Raw genomic sequence first — 24,342 nt, 5'->3', positions numbered from 1 at the left:
CAAGAATGATTTAATGTAATCTATTACAAAAATAAAGCAAACTGGATGGAATATGGAGAAAAATTCACAATATTCTTCCTGGATCTCAAATACAGGAATGCCAACAAAAATAATTTGCAGAAACTCGTTACTGAAGACGGAGTCATCTATGATTCTCCGAATGATATTTTAAAAGAGGAAGCAAATTATTTTAGGCAGATGTTCTCTTTTCCGTCTCTGTTACGGCTGTCGAAAGGAGGGGACCAAAGTGCAGCGTGGTGAGTGTTCATGATAATTATTTAATAATACAAAACACTTTAACAAAGAAACAAAAACGAAAGCCAACAGTTCTGTCAGGTCACATAATACAAAACAACTACCCACAAAAACCAGGTGGGAAAAGGCTGCCTAAGTATAGCTCCCAATCAGAGACAACGATAGACAGCTGCCTCTGATTGGAAACCATACCCGGCCAAAACATAGAAATAAAATACATAGAATGCCCACCCCATATCACACCCTGACCTAACTAAACAGAGAAAAACGTCTCTCTTAGGTCAGGGCGTGACAGTCTCATCCTCTCCAACTGAATGAAGATTGCGGTAAGGAATTATTTCCAAATAATAAAAAAAAAAGAAAATTAACAAATGTACAGAAAGATCAGTGTGAAGGCCAAATTACAGAGGAATAACTTTTTGAGGCTATTAAATCCTTTCAGTCTGGAAAAACCCCAGGGCTTGATGGCATACCAGTAGAGGTATATCAAGCCTTTTTTGATATATTAAAAGCTCCATTGTTAGATTGTTTTAACTACTCCTATAGAAATGGTAGTCTGTCAGGTACACAGCAGGAAGGTCTGATTTCTCTATTATTAAAACAAGACCCAGATGGCAAATATAAAGACCCAGTTTGTCTAAAACAACTGGAGGCCCCTTACACTTCAATGTTGTTGTCACGATTCCCACCAACGGTGGCGCCCCCTCCTGCTCGGGTGGCGCTCGGCGGTCGTCGTCACCGGCCTATTAGCTGCCACCGATTCCCTTTTGCTTTTCCCTTTTTTTATTTTGTGACACCTGTGGTCAATTAGCCATTAGAAGGGCTATTTAGTTTTGCTGGCCCGCTCCTGTTCGTGCGGGATTAATGATTGTTTATTTGATAGACGGCTTATGTTCGTGTCGACGTTGTTTTGACGCCGTATGTATTTTCTCCCCTGTGTGTGGGAACCTTTGTTTTTTGTGTGAGTGTATATATTAAAAACACCACTACCCTGTGTTCGCTGCTTCCTGCGCCTCATTCCTCCTCCACGATCACCAAGCCGTTACAGAATCCCGCACCGTAAGAAAAGGCATGGAATCAGCGGGAGCAGCGGCCACTCCTCTGCCCTCGATGGAGGAACGCGTACTCCACCACACGACAGTCCTCCATCGCATCGGATCGGCAATGGACCAGATGATGGAGAGGATGGACCGATGGGAGAGAAGTGGTATCCTCTCTCCACCTCCACCTCCCCCGATACAGCCATCTTCGCTCCCCATGACGTCTGGCTCTGGCGCGCTTCGTTTGGCGCTCCCGAGGGAGTACGATGGGGCGACGGCTGGGTGCCAGGGATTTTTGCTCCAGCTTGAGCTGTACCTGGCCACCGTCAGACCTGCTCCCACGGGGGAGGAGAGCGTGAGTGCCCTCGTTTCCTGCCTGACGGGCCGAGCTCTGGAGTGGGCTAATGCGGTCTGGAACGGTCCAGACTCGGCGAGGGACCACTACCCAGAGTTCACCCGCCGCTTTCGGGCCGTGTTCGACCACCCTCCGGAAGGAAGAGCGGCGGGTGAACGGCTGTTCCACCTCAGGCAGGAAACGAGGAGTGCCCAGGACTTCGCGCTGGAGTTCAGGACCTTGGCTGCTGGGGCGGGGTGGAACGACAGGGCCCTCATAGACCACTACCGCTGCAGTCTCCGGGCGGACGTCCGCAGGGAGCTGGCCTGTCGGGACACAGCTCTGTCCCTGGACGAGCTCATAGATATGTCCATACGACTGGACAATTTGCTGGCTGCCCGCGGGCGTTCGGAGAGGGTCCTGCCCGTTCCACCCCCGTGCACCCCCGCCCCTACCCCTATGGAGGTGGGGGGGCCGTGCAAAGGGGCACCGGAGGAAGTGGCTCCTCCTGCACCAGCTGTGGTCGGAGAGGACACACGGCCGACCGGTGCTGGAGGAGCCAGTCTGGGAGTCGAGAGGGCAGGCAGAACACTTCTCGGCCACCTCAGGTGAGTCAGCACCAGATTCACCCAGAACCCCCTGTTGGTCACGTGTTTTTACCTGTTTTGTTTACTACATTTTTTCCCTCTTCCCAGCATAGGGCGCTAGTCGATTCAGGCGCAGCTGGGAATTTTATGGACCGTGGACTTGCCATTAAGCTGGGCATTCCGCGGGTGCCGATAGATTCCCCTTTCCCTGTGCACTCCCTAGATAGCCGGCCATTAGGGTCAGGGTTAGTCAGGGAGTCCACGGTGCCACTGGACATGGTAACGCAGGGGAATCATAAGGAACGCATTAGTTTTTTCCTTATTGATTCGCCTGCGTTTCCGGTGGTGCTGGGGGTCCCCTGGCTGGCTGGTCACAATCCCCGTATTTCGTGGAAACAGGGGGTTCTCCAGGGGTGGTCAGAGGAGTGTTCAGGTAGGTGTCTAGGAGTTTCCATAGGTGCCACGTCGGTGGAGAGTCCAGACCAGGTGTCCACCGTGCGCATTCCCCCTGAATACGCCGATTTGGCGATCGCTTTTTGTAAAAAGAGGGCGACTAAATTACCACCTCATCGACAGGGGGATTGTGCGATAGATCTCCAGGTTGACGCTGCGCTTCCCAGGAGTCACGTGTACCCCTTGTCACAGGAGGAGACTGCGGCTATGGAGACATATGTCACGGAATCCCTGGGACAGGGGTACATTCGGCCCTCCATCTCACCCGCTTCCTCGAGTTTCTTTTTTGTGAAGAAAAAGGAGGGAGGTCTGCGTCCGTGCATTGATTACCGAGGTCTAAACGCTATTACGGTGGGGTTTAGTTACCCACTACCTCTCATCGCTACGGCGGTGGAATCATTTCACGGAGCACAGTTCTTCACAAAACTGGATCTCAGGAGCGCGTATAATCTGGTGCGTATCAAGAAGGGAGACGAGTGGAAAACCGCCTTTAGTACCACATCAGGCCATTATGAGTACCTCGTCATGCCGTATGGGTTGAAAAATGCTCCAGCCGTCTTTCAATCCTTTGTTGACGAGATTCTCAGGGACCTGCATGGGCAGGGCGTGATAGTCTATATCGATGACATTCTGATATATTCCGCCACCCGCTCCGCGCATGTGTCCCTGGTGCGCAAGGTGCTTGGTAGACTGCTGGAGCATGACCTATACGTTAAGGCTGAGAAGTGTGAGTTTTCTCCTTTCTGGGTTATCGCATTTCCACCACGGGGGTGGTGATGGAGTGTGACCGCGTTAAGGCCGTGCGTGATTGGCCGACTCCAACCACGGTGAAGGAGGTGCAGCGGTTTTTAGGCTTTGCCAATTACTACCGGAGGTTTATCCGGGGTTTTGGCCAGGTAGCGTCTCCCATTACCTCACTGCTGAAGGGGGGGCCGGTGCGTTTGCGATGGTCGACGGAGGCGGACGGAGCCTTCAAGAAGTTGAAGACGCTGTTCACCGACGCACCCGTGTTGGCGCACCCGGACCCGTCTTTAGCGTTCGTAGTGGAGGTGGACGCGTCCGAGGCTGGGGTGGGTGCCGTGCTATCACAGTGCTCGGGTGTGCCACTGACACTCCGCCCCTGCGCTTTCTTTTCGAAGAATCTCAGTTCGGCGGAGCGTAACTACGATGTGGGGGACAGGGAGTTGCTAGCAGTGGTCAAAGCTTTGAGGGTGTGGCGGCACTGGCTTGAGGGGGCTAAACACCCCTTTCTCATCTGGACCGACCACCGAAACCTGGAGTACATCCGGGCAGCGAGGAGACTGAATCCGCGTCAGGCGAGGTGGGCCATGTTCTTCGCCCGGTTTAGGTTTACCATCTCCTATAGACCGGGTTCCCTGAATACTAGGGCCGACGCGCTGTCCCGTCTCTATGACACGGAGGACCGGCCCATCGATCCAACTCCCATCATTCCAGCGTCTAGGCTGGTGGCACCTGTGGTATGGGAGGTGGACGCGGACATCGAGCGGGCATTGGTGTTAGAACCTGCGCCTGCGCAGGTGCCCTTGGGGCGCATGTATGTGCCGCTCGGTGTTCGTGATCGTTTGATTCGGTGGGCGCACACGCTACCCACTGCGGGTCATCCTGGTGAGGCGAGGACAGTGCGGAGTCTAAGGGGGAAGTACTGGTGGCCCACCTTAGCTAAGGACGTGAGGTCCTATGTCTCTTCCTGTTCGGTGTGTGCCCAGAGTAAGGCTCCTAGGCATCTACCAAGAGGGAAGTTACAGCCCCTCCCCGTTCCACAACGACCATGGTCGCACCTGTCCATCGACTTCCTGACAGATCTTCCCCCCTCTCAGGGGAACACGGCGATTCTGGTGGTTGTGGATTGGTTCTCTAAGTCCTGCCGTCTCCTCCCATTGCCCGGTCTCCCTACGGCCCTGCAGACTGCGGAGGCCCTATTTACCCACGTCTTCCGGCACTACGGGGTGCCGGAGGACATTGTCTCTGATCGAGGTTCCCAGTTCACATCCAGGGTCTGGAAGGCGTTTATGGAGCGGCTGGGGGTCTCGGTCAGTTTGACCTCCGGTTATCACCCCGAGAGCAATGGGCAGGCGGAGAGGGTGAACCAGGAGGTGGGCAGGTTCCTGAGGTCGTATTGCCAGGACCGGCCAGGGGAGTGGGCGAGGTATATTCCCTGGGCTGAGTTAGCCCAGAACTCACTTCGCCACTCCTCTACTAACATATCACCCTTTCAGTGTGTGTTAGGTTACCAGCCGGTCCTGGCACCATGGCACCGGAGTCAGACCGAGGCTCCTGCGGTGGAGGACTGGGTCCAGCACTCCAAGGAGACCTAGAGAGCCGTCCAGGACTCACTAAAGGAGGCCAGTGCGCGGCAGAAGAGGAGTGCTGACCGCCACCGCAGTGAGGCGCCCGTGTTCACACCGGGAGACAGGGTCTGGCTCTCGACCCGGAACCTGCCCCTCCGCGTGCCCTGCCGGAAGCTGGGGCTGCAGTGTGTGGGGCCCTTCAAAGTCCTGAGGAGGATAAACGAGGTGTGTTATCGGTTGCAACTCCCTTCCTATTACCGTATTAACCCCTCGTTTCATGTGTCTCTCCTCAGGCCGGTGGTAGCTGGTCCCCTTCACGAAGATGAGGTGCCGGAGGTCCCTCCGCCCCCTCTGGACATCGGGGGGTCCCCGGCGTACAGCATACGGGCCATACTGGACTCGAGACGCCGGGCGAGGGGCCTACAGTACCTCGTTGACTGGGAGGGGTACGGCCCGGAGGAGAGGTGCTGGGTGCCGGCGGCGGACGTCCTGGACCCATCTATGTTGAGGGAGTTCCACCACCTCCGTCCGGATCGCCCTGCACCTCGCCCTCCGGGTCAACCTCGAGGCCGGTGTCGGGGCGCGCTGCGGGAGCCGCGCGTCAGGAGGGGGGTACTGTCACGATTCCCACCGACGGTGGCGCCCCCTCCTGCTCGGGTGGCGCTCGGCGGTCGTCGTCACCGGCCTATTAGCTGCCACCGATTCCCTTTTGCTTTTCCCTTTTTTTATTTTGTGACACCTGTGGTCAATTAGCCATTAGAAGGGCTATTTAGTTTAGCTGGCCCGCTCCTGTTCGTGCGGGATTAATGATTGTTTATTTGATAGACGGCTTATGTTCGTGTCGACGTTGTTTTGACGCCGTATGTATTTTCTCCCCTGTGTGTGGGAACCTTTGTTTTTTGTGTGAGTGTATATATTAAAAACACCACTACCCTGTGTTCGCTGCTTCCTGCGCCTCATTCCTCCTCCACGATCACCAAGCCGTTACAGTTGTGATGCAAAAATACTAGTGACATGCATAGCACTCATAATTAAAAGGGTTTTACAAGGTATTGTTCATCCTGATCCGACAGGTTTTTTACATGGACGATACATTGGAGATAATATACGACAACTACTAGAAATAATAGAACATTATGAAACATCTAAGAAGCCAGGCCTGGTATTTATAGCGGATTTTGAAAAGGCATTTGATAAAGTGACTGGATTTTATTTATAAATGCCTGGATTTTTTCAATTTCGGTAATTCTCTTATAAAATGGGCAAAAAAATTATGTATTGCAACCCCAGGTATAAAATAGTAAATAACGGCTACTTCTCAGAGAGTTTTGAATTGTCAAGAGGAGTTTAACAAGGGTGTGTCCGCTATCACCATATCTATTCGCTATGGCCATCGAAATGTTAGCTATTAAAATCAGATCCATTAACAACATTAGAGGATTAGAAATCCAAGGCATAAAAACAAAGGTGTCCATGTATGCCCAATGACTCAAGTTTTACATTAAGTCCGCAAGCTATATCCCTGCAATGTCTCATTGAATATCTAGATAACCTTTCTGTACTCTCTGGACTAAAGCCTAATTATGAGAAGTGTGCAATATTACATATTGGATCTTTAAAAAATACAACTTTTACATTACCCTGCAGTTTACCTATAAAATGGGCTGATGGTGAAGTAGACATACTTGGTATTCATATCACAAAATATATAAATAAGCTCTCCTCATTGAATTTCAATAGAAAACTTATAAAATAGACAAGATCCTGCAACCATGGAGAGGTAAATACCTGTTTATTTATGGAAAAATTGCCCTGATTAACTTCTTAGTCATTTCTCAGTTTACTCACTTACTTATGGTGATGACTACTCCTGATGATTCGTTTTTCAAATCATATGAGCAAAAAATATTTTGCTTTATCTGTGATGCTAAACCAGACAAAATAAAGTGTGCCTATTTATTAAATGAATATGAATTGGGTGGGTTGAGATTATTAAATATAAAAGCACTAAACCTCATCTCTAAAAGCTTCACTTATTCAAAAGTTTTACTTGAACCCTAAATGGTTCTCAAGTAGATTACTAAGAAAGCTCATCCATTGTTTTAAAATTGCCTTTTTGCCTTTGTGCAGATTGCCATGTCTCATTTTTGATTAATTTAAAATTATACTTTTTTCAAAGTATCTCTCTTTTTCACACAAGCATTGCAGAGCTGGCTACAATTTCAATTTCATCCCCATGAAAGATAGAACAAATAGTACAACAAATATTATGGTTGATAAAATGTGCTGGTTGATAAAATGCCTGTATTTATGGGAAAGTTGTTTGAAAGGGTTTTTTGTTCTTAAATGATATTGTAAATTGAAGTGGTAGAGTTACGTCATTCATGGCGTTATCAGAATTGTACGGGAAGGTCTGCTCAATCCAAGAGTACAACCAATTGATTACAGCATTACCCCAAAAATGGAGGAGGCAAGTGGCAGCAAGAGGAGGTAGGGAACTGTCTGTCTGCCCAATATAAAGGATCAAAACTTGCGGAGGAATCAACATAGCATAAATGGGAAGGTATACCAGTTTCATTTGAGGACCAGGATGTTGACAACTGCAATACAGAATGCAAAATAGTTGGGAAGAGATTTTTGATGTACCGATTCTATGGTACAAGGTGTATGAGTTGATATATAAAACAACGTGAGATTCAAGACTTCGTGCTTTTCAGCTAAAATTATTATCTAGAATTCTTTCCACCAACAAAATTTTGAATATTTGGGGCATCAAATCATCAAAGCTTTGCAGATTTTGTTGTGAGGATACAGAATCAATAGACCATTTATTTTGGTATTGCCGTCAGGTAGCCTGTTTCTGGTCTCGGGTTCAGGAATGGCTGAAAATGCATAGCATTGATCTAAAATGGACCCTAATGTCACGTCCTGACCAGTATAGGGGTTATTTGTAGGTTGGTCAGGACGTGGCAGAGGGTATTTGTTTTATGTGGTTCAGGGGTTATGTGTATTGTAGAAGGGTGTTTTATTTATGTATTACGGGGTTTCGGTGTATGTTCTGGGTTTTGTATTCTAGGTTGGTTTTCTAGTTTGTTTATTTCTGTATGGTCTGTGTGGCTCCCGATCAGGAACAGCTGTACGTCATTGTTCCTGATTGGATTGTTGTTTTCACCTGGGGATTTGTGGGTAGTTGTATTTCGCACTGCTAGTGATTATTGTAGCCTGTGAAACTGTCACCTGTCGTTCTTTGTTTATTGTTTTGTTTCGTGTTATCTTTATTCATTAAATATAATGATGAACATGCAACCCGCTGTGCCTTGGTCCTCTCTACACAACAACAGCCGTTACAGAACTACCCACCACAAAAAGACCAAGCAGCAGCTAAAGGAGCGACGTGAATTTGAGTTGGACCAATGGCAGAAATGGACTTGGGAGCAGATTCTGGTCCATGGAGGAAGTCTGGTGAGGCCCGGGGAACACGGCTGGTAAGGGAGCCCGAGAGGCAGCCCCAATAATCTTTTTTGGGGGGCACACGGGTTGTTTGGCTGGGCGAGGATTGAGCCCCAGGCCAAATCCCCGTACCTTTTTTGGGCGACATATGACTGGACAGGTTTCGTGCTTAGGGGTGATGGGTGCTGTGGCGAGGCCGGGTATTTTCAGGCCGGTATGCACAGTACCAGCGCCCCGCATGTGCCAGGGGAAAGTGGGCATCTAGCCAGTAGAGGTGATGCCAGTCCTGCGCTTGAGACCTCCAGTGCGCCTCTACGGTCCAGTGTTTCCCGCTACACGCACTAGCCTTGAGGTGCGTGTCTCCAGGCTGGCACGTCCAGTACCAGCACCACGCATCAAGCTTCCAGTGAGTCAGCCCAGTCCAACTCAGCCTGTTCCCGCTCCCCGCACTAGCCCGGAGGTGCCTGTCCCCAAACTGGCACTTCCAGCACCACGCATCAAGCTTCCAGTGAGTCAGCCTAGTCCTACTCAGCCTGTTCCCGCTCCTCACACTAGCCCTGAGGTGTGTGTCCCCAGGCTGGTACCTCCACTACCAGCCCCACGCATCAGGCTTCCAGTGCGTCAGACCAGGCCCGAGTATCCGGCAACAGTGCCTCGTCCAGAATGTCCGGCAACAGTGCCTCGTCCAGAGTATCCGGCAACAGTGCCTCGTCCAGAGTATCCGGCAACAGTGCCTCGTCCAGAGTATCCGCCAACAGTGCCTCGTCCAGAGTGTCCGGCAACAGTGCCTCGTCCAGAATGTCCGGCAACAGTGCCTCGTCCAGAATGTCCGGCAACAGTGCCTAGTCCAGAGTATCTGGCAACAGTGCCTCGTCCAGAGTATCCGGCAACAGTGCCTCGTCCAGAGTATCCGGCAACAGTGCCTCGTCCAGAGTATCCAGCAACAGTGCCTCGTCCAGAGTGTCCGGAACCAGGTGAGACAGCCCACTGTCCGGAACCAGGTGAGACTGCCCACTGTCCGGAACCAGGTGAGACGGCCCACTGTCCGGAACCAGGGGAGACGGCCCACTGTCCGGAACCAGGGGAGACGGCCTGCAACCCGGAACCGAGTGAGTCTGCCTGCGATCCGGAACCGAGTGAGTCTGCCTGCGACCCGGAACCGAGTGAGTCTGTCTACGACCCGGAACCGAGGGAGTCTGCCTGCGACCCGGAACCGAGGGAGTCTGCCTGCAACCCAGTTCCGAGTGAGTCTGCCTGTGACCCGGAACCGAGTGAGTCTGCCTGCGACCCGGAACCGAGTGAGTCTGCCTACGACCCGGAAGCGAGGGACTCTGCCTGTGACCCGGAACCGAGTGAGTCTGCCTGTGACCCGGAACCGAGTGAGTCTGCCTGCGACCCGGAACCGAGTGAGTCTGCCTGCGACCCGGAACCGAGTGAGTCTGCCTGCGACCCGGAACCGAGTGAGTCTGCCTACAGCCCGGAGCTCCCAGAGTCGTCCTACAACCTGGAGCTCCCAGAGTCGCCCTACAGTCCAGTGTCTTTAGTGACTGTCCTCAGGCAGAGGTATGCAGTGGGGGTGGTTAGGTCAGGCAGGGGTTTAAGGCCTGAGCCTAAGCCACCTCCACTGTAGGAGGTTTGGGGAGGGGGGATGTAGCACAGGTGCCATCGGTGACGGCAGCCACCCTCCCTTCCCTCCCTTTAGTTAGGGGTTTATTTTTTATTTTTTTGTTAAGGTGCATCCGGGGTCTGCACCTTTAGGGGGGGTACTGTCACGTCCTGACCAGTATAGGGGTTATTTGTAGGTTGGTCAGGACGTGGCAGAGGGTATTTGTTTTATGTGGTTCGGGGGTTATGTGTATTGTAGAAGGGTGTTTTATTTATGTATTACGGGGTATGTTCTGGGTTTTGTATTCTAGGTTGGTTTTCTAGTTTGTTTATTTCTGTGTGGTCTGTGTGGCTCCCGATCAGGAACAGCTGTACGTCGTTGTTCCTGATTGGGAGTCATATATTAGTTGTGCGTTTTCACCTGGGGATTTGTGGGTAGTTGTATTTCGCACTGCTAGTGATTATTGTAGCCTGTGAAGCTGTCACCTGTCATTCTTTGTTTATTGTTTTGTTTTGTGTTATCTTTATTCATTAAATATAATGATGAACATGCAACCCGCTGCGCCTTGGTCCTCTCTACACAACGACAGCCGTGACACCTATAAATAGTACTGTTAGGAGATCTGGAGAGACCGGTTCAGTCAATTACTAATATTCTTAGTAAAAGTATTTATCTTGATTCTATTCGAATTGATTCTATTCGATTAGAAAGATTAAAATTGTATGTTAAACATCCCAGCATAGTTGAAAGATATTTGTTGTATAGAAACCCGAAGAGGGTGGCCAGCAGAGATAGATGAGATGGGCTGAGGGAAGCTGAGGTTTGGGATGTGGAATTGGAGACAAGTGGGAGTGAAGTTGCCGTGCAGGAGATAGAATGATGGTCAAAGATAAAAGTTTTTTAAAAAAGTCAAAATGAAACATAATAAAAAGTAAGTTTGAATGACACTGAGGGGCACTGTTTTTACAACTAATGTCGGTTTGCCTGAGGCTGATGCCGTGCAGGTGTTTGTACACATGCATATACACACACTCTCATTCAAATTAACGCATACAAGAACACATACATACATGTAATAGTGCCAGACATGCACACAAACATATACAGTTGGCATTGTTGTAATGATTTTAGTTGTCCTTGATGTCCTTTGTTTTTATTTTATTTTGTTTTTATTTTTATTTTTTTTATTATTTTTTTGCATTGTTGTTTTCTGTTTTCTTCTGTCTTTTTCTTTTTTTTCTCTTTAATTCATTCTCTTGGTTGTTGGTGCATTGAGGGGTTCTTGGGGGTGGGGAATGGAATTAATTGTATTTTTTATTTAATTTTTGTAATTGGAGGGGGACTGTGGGAGGGGTCTCAAATGGTTGAGGGACAGCTATTGGGGAACTGTGGGGGGGGATCTTGGAGGGTTCGGGTTCATGTTTTTTGGCCTAGTGGGAGATCTATCAACATGACCTTGAGCAGGGCATTGACCCTGGATGCTTCTGTGTGTCACTCTGAATGAGAGTCTGTTGGATGACTGGTATGATGTAGTTGTTGAGCGGCTTCACTGCAAGTATATTGTATGTTTCGGATATTCAATATTAAAAAATAAAAACGTAAAGTTTTATCTCAATCTCTTCATTCAAAGACTCAATCATGGACACTCTTACTGACAGTTGTGTCTGCTTTGCGTGATACATTGTTGTCTCTACCTTCTTGCCCTTTGTGCTGTTGTCTGTGCCCAACAATGTTTGTACTCTGTTTTGTGCCGCTACCGTGTTGTGTTGCTACCATGTTGTTGTCATGTTGTGTTGCTACCATGCTGTGATGTCATGTGTTGCTGCCATGCTATGTTGTCATCTTAGGTCTCTCTTTATGAAGTGTTGAGTTGTCTCTCTTGTCGTGATGTGTGTTTTGTCCTATATTTTTATTTTATTTATTTTTATTTATAATCCCAGCCCTCATCCCTCCAGGAGGCCTTTTGCCTTTTGGTAGGCCGTCATTGTAAATAAGAATTTGTTCTTAACTGACTTGCCTAGTGAAATACATGTTAAATAAAATAAAAAATAAAAATATCACTACTGGCTACAACTAGCATCTTTGCATTAGCCTTACCAGTATACCACCACTGGCTACAACTAGCACCTTTATATTAGCTTTATATCACCACTGGCTACAACTAGCATCTTTATACTAGCCATATATCATTACTGGCTACAACTAGCATCTTTGCATTAGCTATACCGGTATATCACCACTGGTTACAACCCCCCTCCAAAACGGTCTTGTCTCACATCCGCAAATATCGGAAACACTTAAGTTAGTTGTATGTCTTTAGGGGCGAAAATCCATCTTGTCCTCTGTAGAGCTGTAACATAGCCAGTGTTAATGGTTATGTTGCTTATGGTATAATGTTGGCAGGATTCCAGAGGCAGGATTCCAGAGGGAGGGTTGACAAGAGCATAAGATTCCTGTTCAATCAGCTACTTAATTGGATAAAGATAATACGGATATGAGAGAGTCAAATGGTGCGTGGTCCATATTTGATTGCTTCTTTTCCAATTTCTCTTCTCTGCCTCCCGTAGCCGTATGGCTAGTTGTTTCATTGACTTTGTTAATTTGTCATTTTAGACCTGCTGGCTGGGTAATACATGCCATTTCAAATCAAAGAGAGTCACAGGGTTGTCAATATCTGGTTTAATAGTGACACTGCACATTAGAATGCCGCTAGGCAATGAAATGTGTCCCCTTCCAGTGATCCATGGGTAATATGGTAATTTAAACATGTTTACACGTAGAGATGAACCCCTTCCAGGGATTCATAATAAATATGGTAATTAAAACATGTATACATGTAGAGATGAACCCCTTCCAGTGATCCATGGGTAATATGGTAAATAAAACATGTATACACGTAGAGATGAACCCCTTCAGTGATCCATGGTAAATATGGTAATTAAAACATGTATACACGTAAAGATGAACCTCTTCCAGTGATCTATGGGTAATATGGTAATTAAAACATGTATACACGTAGAGATAAACCCCTTCCAGTGATTCATGGTAAATAGGGTAATTAAAACATGTGTCACGCTTGTCGTCGTAGAGAGAAAGGGACCAATGCGCAGAGGGTTTCGTGCTCAACATATTTATTTATAAAATAATGCGAACACCACGGAAGAAAACAATAAACAAACTAGTGACATGAAACAGTGAAAGCAGTGCTCTCAAACAACTACCCACGAAAAACAAAGACAAACACACCCTACTATATAGGACTCCCAATCAAAGGCAACTCAACACACCTGCCTTCAATTGAGAGTCCAACCCCAATCAACTAGACATAGAAAAACAGACATAGACCAGTGACAAATCCCATAATACATACATCAACTACCCTCTGCCATGTCCTGACCAAACTACAATAACCAAATATAATCTATACTGGTCAGGACGTGACAACATGTATACATGTAGAGATGATCCCCTTCCAGTGATCCATGGGTAAAATTGTAATTAAAGCATGTATACACGCAGAGATGAACCCCTTCCAGTGATCCATGGTAAATATGGTAATTAAAACATGTATACATGCAGAGATGAGCCCCTTCAGTGATCCATGGGTAATATTGTAATTAAAGCATGTATACACACAGAGATGAACCCCTTCCAGTGATCCATGGTAAATATGGTAATTAAAGCATGTATACATGCAGAGATGATCCCCTTCCAGTGATCCATGGGTAATATTGTAATTAAAGCATGTATACACGCAGAGATGAACACCTTTCAGAGATCCATGGGTAATATGGCAATTAAAGCATGTATACAAACAGAGATGGATCCCTGGAGACTCATCAACAGAAAATAGAGAAATCAATATCAGGAAAGCGTTGCTAGATTTGTGGCCATTGTGGAATGATTGTGTGTGCTGCTAACTTGCCATGTTCGGCAGATTTCTGCATGCCATCATCAGTTAACCCCAGAGCCCCATTCACTGTCCAAGCTGTCACCAAGCATTATGTATTAAAGCTTTTTCGGTTACTGTACCAACAACTGAATTTTCATCTGCCCGGAGTACCCCTGAAGTACCCGCTCATGTGCATTTTACCAGGAAGCCTATGGTCTCATGAGTCTTCCAGGACCCCTGGTTGGGAACCACTGTTCCAGAGCAGGTCATTCTATTAACAGACAATATCATCACCAGAAGAACACATTATATTCTCTCAGTGTCCCTTCAACTAGGACCACTGAAACAGGCTTCATCTAGGACCACTAAAACAGGCTTCATCTAGGACCACTGAAACAGGCTTCATCTAGGACCACTGAATCAGGCTTCATCTAGGACCACTGAATCAGGCTCTATCTAGGACCACTGAATCAGGCTCTATCTAGGACCACTGAATCAGGCTCTATCTAGGACCACAGAATCAGGCTTTATCTAGGACCACTGAAACAGGCGTGATCTCGAACCACTGAATCAGGCTTCATCTAATACCTTTTTTGGACTGTTGGTTAGAGCCTGTAAGTAAGCATTTCACTTTAAGGTCTACACCTGTTGTATTCCGCGCACGTGACAAATAAACTTTGATTTGATCTAGGACCACTGAATCAGGCTTCAACTAGGACCACTGAATCAGACTTCATCTAGGACCACTGAATCAGGCTTCATCTAGGACCACTGAATCAGCCTTTAACTAGGACCACTGAATCAGGATGTCAACCATTTTAATAGAAAACGGAGATATACACCACTCACTGTGTGAATACCAGTTATGAACAGAGGACATTTCGACATCCAATTATGTTTGGTTCTTACTCATGGAAAGAACACATATTAATAAGTACTGTATGTCTTTGCTCGATCTGATCTGATTCTATATCTGATTGCACATTACAACATACCCCCTCAAACTATTCAGGGCTTGTATATGTGATGTTGACCTCTCCTTCACAGTGTTATATAGTGGTCTTGCCTGAGGAGAAAGTGTGTATGTATGTTTGAGTTTGTGTGAGTGTGCATGTCTGTTTGCATGAGTGTGTGACATGATTGTCAGTGACGGCTTTTCTCATTTTTATGATTGACTCTAGCCGGAGACATCACCGCGAGATGACAGAGGGAGCGAGGAGAGTGCTGATCAAGTCAATGTAAGTGGAAAAGAGATGTGACCCTCTCCATCCCTCTCTCTCCGTCTCCCTCTCCCTCTGTTTCCATTCTCTCTCCTTATCTCTCTTTTTTTCTCCGTCTCTCTAGTTTTCTATTTTCTCTGTGAATCTCTGTTTCTTCCTCTCTCTGTTTCTCTGTTCCACACTCTCTCTGTTTCTCTGTTCCTCTCCCTGTTTCTCTGTTCCTCTCCCTGTTTCTCTGTTCCTCACTCTCTCTGTTTTCTATTTTCTCTGCATCTCTTTCTCGCTCTGTTTCTCTGTTCCTCACTCTCTCTGTTTCTCTGTTCCTCACTCTCTCTGTTTCTCTGTTCCTCACTCTCTCTGTTTCTCTCTTCCTCTCTCTGTTTCTCTGTCCCTCACTCTCTCTGTTCCTCACTCTCTCTGTTCCTCACTCTGTTTCTCTCTTCCTCACTCTGTTTCTCTCTTCCTCACTCTGTTTCTCTCTTCCTCACTCTGTTTCTCTCTTCCTCTCTCTGTTTCTCTCTTCCTCTCTCTGTTTCTCTCTTCCTCTCTCTGTTTCTCTGTTCCCCTCTTCCTCTCCCTGTTTCTCTGTTCTCTGTTCTCTGCTCTCTCTCTCTCTCTCTCTCTCTCTCTCCTCTTCCAGTGACATGACAGATCATTACAGACCAATCCAGTGCAGGAGGACTTTATTTGTTGCAGGATTAATCAACCCGACACAACTGGGTTAGGAAATCAAGGGCTTGCCCCGTCTCACGTACATACACACGCACACACGGTAATGAAGAACATTGCCCCGGATGAACCCCTGTAAGAGTTGCCACCGTGCCTGGGTCAGCGCCCACACAAACGCACATCAGACACAAACACACATACCTGGTATTGTTGTCCATCAGTTTTCTTCAATTAGGGGAGGGGTGGTAGCGTTAGGGGAAAATATAAAAACATATTTAAAATAATATATATATATTTACAACAACAACAAAACATTGGGGGTTGGAAATTATGCAGATAATTACATTGACGGAAGCCACAATCTATCTGCAATATTAAAGCTGATACCCCCTAAATTTTTATATATTTTTTCTTACACATACCCGACCCTCCCTCCTCCAGCCTGTCAGAAGCCCACAGTAAACAACAGTTTCATCATTAGCGTCGCTAACACTGCCAGCTTTCTTCTCTCTCTCTTTCCTCCCTCCATTTGGCTCCCTCTGTATTTTCTCTCTCCTCTTTGCCTTATTTGACTCTCCTCCTCTCTTCTCCCACTGCTTGTATGATGTTTCTAGGGCTGTGTGTGTGCGTGTGTGTGTATGTATGTGTGTGTGTGTGTGTGTGTGTGTGTGTGTGTGTGTGTGTGTCTGTGTGTGTGTTCATCAACCAGTCTAACAGTGTTTTCTCCTCTTGTCCTGTAGGAGGCGACAGCGTTAGAAGTGGTTTCCTGCAGTCAGGAGAAGGAGAGTCTGCCCCCAGAGAAGATTCCCTCCAGTCCTGTTTACTCTGAGAGAGAGGCCTTGCTAGTTGGTAAGTTCACCTAAAATGACAATAACCTTACTTCAACATTATAACAATGTTGTGTTAACCTAACTATAGAGGAGTAGGTCCCCCCAGTCCAGTCCACTCTGAGAGGCCCAGCTAGTGGGTACATTCACCTAACATAACTATAACGTTACTAGGCTTAAAACATTAGTATAACGTTACTATAACATCACCATACCATTACTACAACATCACTATAACATTTCTATAAAATCACTATAACATTGCTATAACATCACTATAACGTTATATAAACCTAACATTAGTATAGAGGAGAAAAGTCCCCCAGTGTCACAGATTTCTTCGTCGCTAGACGATATAGCGAAATCATCGTCGGAGAATGTGGACCAATACGCAGAGGAGTTAGTGCTCATCATCTTAATTTATTAAACGAATGTGAACACGGAGGAAAATCAAGAAAACGAAATAAGGTTAGTGACAGTTTTACAGGCATAAATAACGCAGTGCAAAATACAACTACCCACAAAACACAAAGACAAACACACCCTATTATATAGGACTCCCAATCAAAGGCAACTCAACACACCTGCCTTCAATTGGGAGTCCAACCCCAATTAACTATACATAGAAAAAACAAACCTAGAACCTATACCAACAACTAACACCCCACTACACCACACACAAAACCCCAAAATACAAAACAAATATACCTCTGCCACGTCCTGACCAAAATATAATACAAATAATACCTAAATATTGGTCAGGACGTGACATTACCCCCCTCCCTAAAGGTGCATACACCGAATGCACCAACATAAAGAAAACCCAATACAAAATAAACCCCCTAAACTAAAGGGAGGGAAGGGAGGGTGGCTGCCGTCAACGACGGCACTGTGCTACACCCCCCCTCCCCAACCCACCTATATTGGAGGTGGCTCCGGTTCTGGCCTACTGCCCTCCAGACCGTAGACAGACTTGCTTGGCTTTGGACAGTAGGCAGACTCCTTCGGTTCCAGGTCGTAGGCCAACTCCTTCGGTCCCGGTCTGTAGGCAGACTCACTACAGTCACAGTTACTTAATTCAAATTTGGGATCGTAGCCAGACTCACCCGGTTCTGGGTCAGAAGCAGATTCCCTCAGTCCCGGGTCGCAGGCCGACCCCCTTGGTTCCGGGTCGCAGGCCGACCCCTTCGGTTCCGGGTCACAAACAGACCCCTCCGGGCAGACGGGCCGCTCTGGCAGCTCCAGGCAGTCGGGCCGCTCTGGCAGCTCCGGGCAGTCGGGCCGCTCTGGCAGCTCCGGCAGGCAGGCAGCTCCGGGCAGTCGGGCCGCTCCGAGCAGACGGGCCGCTCTGGCTGATCCGGGCAGACGGGCCGCTCTGGCTGATCCGGGCAGACGGGCCGCTCTGGCTGATCCGGGCAGACGGGCCGCTCTGGCTGATCCGGGCAGATGGGCCGCTCTGGCTGTCTGGCTGATCCGGGCAGACGGGCCGCTCTGGCTGACCCGGGCAGACGGGCCGCTCTGGCTGATCCGGGCAGGCGGGCGGCTCTGGCTGATCCGGGCAGGCGGGCGGCTCTGGCTGATCCGGGCAGGCGGGCGGCTCTGGCGGCTCCTGACTGGCGGGCGGCTCTGGCGACTCCTGACTGGCGGGCGGCTCTGGCGACTCCTGACTGGCGGGCGGCTCTGGCGACTCCTGACTGGCGGGCGGCTCTGGCGGCACCAGACTGGCGAGGCTGGGCTGACGCACTAGATGCCTAATGCGTGGGGCTGTTACTGGATGTGCCAGTCTGGGCACCCGCACCTTAGGGCTAGTGCGGGGAGCGGAAACAGGCTGAACAGGACTAAGCTGACTATTTGGAAGCTTGGTCCGGGTTGCTGGTACTGTTCGTGCTAGACTGGGAGTACTCACTCCCGGGATACTCCGAGAGGCAGGAACCGGAAAGACTGAGCCATGGAGGCGCACAGGTGGCCGTGATCGCACCGCCTGCACAACCCGTCCTGGCTGGATGGAACTAGTAGCCCTGCACGAGCGGGGTGCTGGTACAGGGCGGACTGGGCTGTGCGTGCGTATGGGCGAGACCGTGTTTCGCCAAGGTTGCGCACTGCGCTTTCCACCTTCTTTGCCCCTTCCTGCACTCACGGGTAGCTGGCTTATGGCTCTTCCTACGCCCAGCCAAACTACCCGTGTGCCCCCCCAAAAAAAATTATTGGGGGTGCCTCTCCGGCTTCCTAGCCAGACGTGTCCCAATGTAGCATTCCTGTTCCACCCCAGCCTTCTTCCACGGGCCCACTCCGGCCAGTATCTCTTCCCAAGTCCACTTTTCAGAATAATCCCTATATTCCGCGTCCCGCTCTTTACTCCGCTGCTTGGTCCTGTTGTGATGGGTAGTTCTGTCACAGATTTCTTCGTCGCTAGACGATATAGCAAAATCATCGTCGGAGAATGTGGACCAATACGCAGAGGAGTTAGTGCTCATCATCTTAATTTATTAAACGAATGTGAACACGGAGGAAAATCAAGAAAATGAAATAAGACTAGTGACAGTTTTACAGGCATAAATAACGCAGTGCAAAATACAACTACCCACAAAACACAAAGACAAACACACCCTATTATATAGGACTCCCAATCAAAGGCAACTCAACACACCTGCCTTCAATTGGGAGTCCAACCCCAATTAACTATACATAGAAAAACAAACCTAGAACCTATACCAACAACTAACACCCCACTACACCACACACAAAACCCCAAAATACAAAACAAATATACCTTTGTCACGTCCTGACCAAAATATAATACAAATAATACCTAAATATTGGTCAGGACGTAACACCCAGCCCTGTCCACTCAGAGAGTGGCCTTGCTAATTAGTATCTGGGTCTATACTATATAGAACATTACTAGAGAAAGTGAAGCTACCTAAAAAGGAGATCCCTTCTTGGTGCCCATGTTCTCCTCCTCCTCCCATCTAATTATTCTCTGGGCGGGTTCACATGTTTTAATTTGCTGGTTGACTGAGGCCTTCAGCACCTCTGTTTCAGCCTTCTAGTGCCTACCAACGAGGAGATACAAAGATTGTGCTCACTCCTTCTTTCTCTCTCGCTCTGTTTATCAGTCTTTCTTGTTGGGTTTTACAGTATTTGCTGGGGGCAAGTGGTTCTGGATTTCTTTGGCTTCATGAAAGCAGGAAGCTACAGAGATACGAGGGAGAGGAGTTAAGGGGTAGCCTTGATACCAAACGGCAATGTGTGTGTCTCTGCACACATGCATACTAGGTAGTTTGCTGTACTACCTAATATGTTGCCAGGACTGGATATCTGAATTGCTGTTCACAAATCTAAATGTGTATTTGAACCCAATAATTGTTTAATTCAAGATGTTTAGTTAAGCTGCCTATCAATCATTGTTTTTGAAACCAGTGTACAGCCAGTGAAAAATGAGCTCTTGCAACAACTGCACAGTCTGGATTCCATCCCTCAGTTTTTACCAAAAGAGAGACGGGGCAACTGTTTTGTTATTGTTTCATCTGTGGATTTTCCCTTTAAACGGCTGCATATTATCAAGATATCAAAGTGTCACCAACAAAAAGCTAAACAATAGGCCTATAGCAAATGCAGCATATGGCATTCATTTTTCACATGTAAATAGCACTTTTCAGTAGTTCTCAAAGCATGCCACTCTATTAGCGCAGCATTTATTTTTCAACTCGAATCAGTGAGCCCAATCAGTTCTCCATGACAACAAAATCATAAACCACAGAGTAGGGCTGGCTTATAAATCCTTCGTTTTGGGGTTATGCTCAGGTTAAACAATTTGTCTAATCTATACTTCCATATTTCCCAGTCCTATTCTTGAGGATCAAGGGGTATAACATTTATTGAAATGAATGGAATTCTGATTGTCACGGGTGTCGTAGGGATTGGACCAAAATGCAGCGGGAACGTGTATACTCATCTTTTTTATTGAAGAAGGAAAACAAAAATAAACACGTATACAAAACCAACGACGAAACAGTCCTGTAAGGCTACTAGGCTATACAAAGAACAACTACCCACAAAAACCCCATGAAAAACACCCCTACTAAATAGGACCTTCAATTAGAGGCAACGAGGAACAGCTGCCTCCAATTGAAGGTCAAAACAATAAACTAGACATAGAAATAGAAAAACTAGAAACTAGAACATAGAAATACAAAACATAGAACACAACCCAAAAACCCCGACAACACAAAACAAACACACCCCTGCCACGTCCTGACCAAACTACAATAACAAATAACCCCTTATACTGGTCAGGACGTGACAGTATCCCCCCCCCAAAGGTGCAGACCCCGGGAAGCACCTCACACAAAAAATAAACACAAAAAATAAAACCCCAAAACCAAAAAATAATCATAACTAAAGGGAGGGAAGGGAGGGTGGCCACCGTCACCGGCGGTTCTTGTGCTACACCCCCCCCCCCTCCCCAACCTCCTACTATGGAGGTGGCTCAGGCTCCGGCCTTACTCCCCAACCTAACCTGTCCACCCCCGCTAAATGCTTAATATATTTTACCCCTCCCGAAGTCTCTGGGCTATGGCGCATCGCTGGAGACCTCGGGCTGATGCGCGTCGCTGGAGACCTCGGGCTGATGCGCGTCGCTGGAGACCTCGGGCTGATGCGCGACTCTGGAGACCTCGGACTGGAGGGCCATCTCTGTCGGCTCCGGGCCGTCTCTGTCGGCTCCGGACTGTGGGCCGTCTCTGTCGGCTCCGGACTGTGGGCCATCTCTAGACGGGGCACTATCGCCGGAAGCTCTGGACGGGGCACTGTTGCCGGACACTGTGGACGGGGCACTGTTGCCGGAAGCTCTGGACGGGGCACTGTTGCCGGAAGCTCTGGACGGGGCACTGTTGCCGGAAGCTCTGGACGGGGCACTGTTGCCGGAAGCTCTGGACGGGGCACTGTTGCCGGAAGCTCTGGACGGGGACTGCGCACTGAAGGCCTGATGCGTGGGGCTGGCTTAGGAGGCGCCAGACTAGGGACACACACCACAGGGCTAGTGTGAGGAGCAGGAGCAGGGCGAGCTGGACTGGGCTGACGCACTGGAGGCCTGGTGCGTGGGGCTGGTACTGGAGGTACCAGACTGGAGACACGCACCCCAAGGCTAGTGCGAGGAGCGGGAACAGGACGTACTGGACTGGGCTGACTCACTGGAGGCCTGGTGCGTGGTGCTGGCACGGGGTGAAGCACGGGGGTGGCAGCATCCTGTTTTGTGAGTGCTTGTCACGGTCGTCATAGTAATTATTGGACCAAGGTGCAGCGGGTTGAGTGCTCATCTTAACTTTTATTGTGAACACTTAAATAAACAAAACAATAAACGAACGAACAGGATTACAGGCTAAACACAGCTATGCAATCACAACCTCCCACAATTCCCATAACAAACACACTCCTAATTATAGGACCTTCAATCAGAGGCAACGATAAACATAGAAATACACTAACATAAAACATAGACCAAAACCCCGGAATACATAAATCAAACACCCCTCTACATAAACACACACCCCGAACCACATAAAACAAATACCCCTTGCCACGTCCTGACCAAACTACAATAACCCCTATTACTGGTCAGGACGTGACAGTGCTTTGCTGCAGGAGGAACTGGTGCACTTCACAAAATAGATGGCATCATACTTCCAAAGTTGTGGCAAAATGGCTTAAGGACAACAAAGTCAAGGTATTGGAGTGGCCATCACAAAGCCTTGATCTCAATCCTATAGAAAATTTGTGGGCAGAACTGAAAAAGTGTGTGCGAGCAAGGAGGCCTATTAACCTCACTCAGTTACACCAGCTCTATCAGGAGGAATGGGCCAAAATTCACCCAACTTATTGTGGGAAGCTTGAAGAAGGCTGCCCGAAACATTTGACCCAAGTTAAACAATTTATAGGCAATGCTACCAAATACTAATTGAGTGTATGTAAACTTCTGACCCACTGGGAATGTGATGAAAGAAATAAAAGCTGAAATAAATCATTCTCTCTGCTATTATTCTGGCATTTCACATTCTTACAATAAAGTGGTCATCCTAACTGACCTAAGACAGGGAATTTTTACTCAGATTAAATGTCAGGAATTGTGAAAAACTGAGTTCAAATGTATTTGGCTAAGGTGTATGTAAACTTCCGACTTCAACTGTAGCGGATATGGCTGACCTGCTTAAACAAATGTGGTTTCTAATGACAATTGAGATGTACAAACTATGGCATAAGGGGACGACATGCGCCTAAGAGGCAGATCCGTAAATTCGATTAAGACATTAATGAGCGAGCTAGGAAGGATGTAGTCAACATAACTATTTGTTAAGTACTTTTGAAATGTACAGCGATAGAATTCAGAAAATGGGCCATTCTTACAGTTTCCTCCCTGTACACGAAGTGAGAACCATAGAATAAATAAAGGGATCATATAAGCAGCCAATGAAAGCTCTGACAATATTCTATGAGTACGTTTCTCTAAAACAGGTTAAAGGCTACATGTGCACCACCAAGTCAGAACAGTAGGTGAAATTAAGAGGGGTAAATAGACCAAATTATTAGGGTGAGGCACATGCGCTACTAACATCTTACTACACACATACACTTAGTATTACTTTCTTAGCTACAGTATACATATCTCCCTGGCAAATTAGATAATTTATGCTGCAGCATTCAATACATCTTTGGACTCACCTTGTTGTGCTGTGCTCACTTGAACAGGAAGGTGGTGCGGCGCTCCTTTGTGGGCAAATTCTGTCATTAAAGTCTGGATATTCTCTGGATTTATGGTGCTTTCAAAACAACTGTGAACTCGGGAAAAAAACAAGGTCGAATCATGCTGACGTCATTGATCTTCAGGTCGTAGCTCTAGAAAAGAGGCTGGATTTACAATTCCGAGTTGGATGAATGTTCAAAACGTATTTTTCCAGTTGGAGCTTGTTTATTCCTGACTTCCCAGTTGTCTTGAACTCACTGAAGTCAAGTTTTCGCAGTTCCGAGTTAACAGCCGATTTGAGCTCAGCACAAATTATGCTTCATTGACAGCATGGCCAATGTTGAATGTTTATAATTTTAAACTTGGAAAAGAGCCCCTTATTAATCACAGATTTGGGACCACAAAGCCACTGTCGGATTCCACCACGGATTCCTTCCAAACCACTCATTGTTGATTTTGCGATTTCCGACTTGTTGTGTAATGTTTACGTCCAGTGGCTGATGAGCACCGATACCCTTTATCTATAATTTCTCTTCATTATTTATCTTCATATGACAAGGATTAAAAAGGATTTGCCAGTATATTGTCGACTTGATTCATGATGATGACTGCTAGCTAAGATTTTGAAAGTATGATGTTGACATGGATCAAAGCTGCTGTACATATAATGTGATTTGACGTCATTGTATCTGTGGCCAATGACCTTGAGCCTTCTCGGATGGGCACTTCTAATGTAACTCTATGGCAGAACCCAAAGGGCGAGAAATTTTTGAGGTGACGTATTGTCCCCATGAGAGAACACAAGCAACGCTCCGTGTTTTTTGCTGGCTTGCCCCACCACCACAGAAAGCACTGAGCTAGGCTGAAACATCTGCATTTTGGAGCTGTCTTACTCAAGAAAACAAAAAAGAGACAATGTTTGTATGCGGCTTTATTAACTCAAAGTTAAGATGTCGCCGGA

General features: G+C 47.5%; 1 protein-coding gene across 1 annotated transcript in view; it reads left to right on the top strand.

Moving 5' to 3' along the window:
* Nucleotides 1-24,342, top strand: part of LOC115169740 (ecto-NOX disulfide-thiol exchanger 2-like) — a 400,179-nt gene that overhangs the window by 353,796 nt on the left and 22,041 nt on the right. Inside the window, exons 12-13 of the mRNA XM_029725656.1 lie at nucleotides 15,108-15,164; nucleotides 16,556-16,664. Coding sequence (XP_029581516.1) covers nucleotides 15,108-15,164; nucleotides 16,556-16,664 — 166 coding nt within the window. The remainder of the gene's footprint in view (nucleotides 1-15,107; nucleotides 15,165-16,555; nucleotides 16,665-24,342) is intronic.

Source organism: Salmo trutta, chromosome 3 (assembly GCF_901001165.1).
Source record: "Salmo trutta chromosome 3, fSalTru1.1, whole genome shotgun sequence".
NCBI lineage: Eukaryota > Metazoa > Chordata > Actinopteri > Salmoniformes > Salmonidae > Salmo > Salmo trutta.
This window is presented reverse-complemented; position numbering and strand designations above follow the sequence as displayed.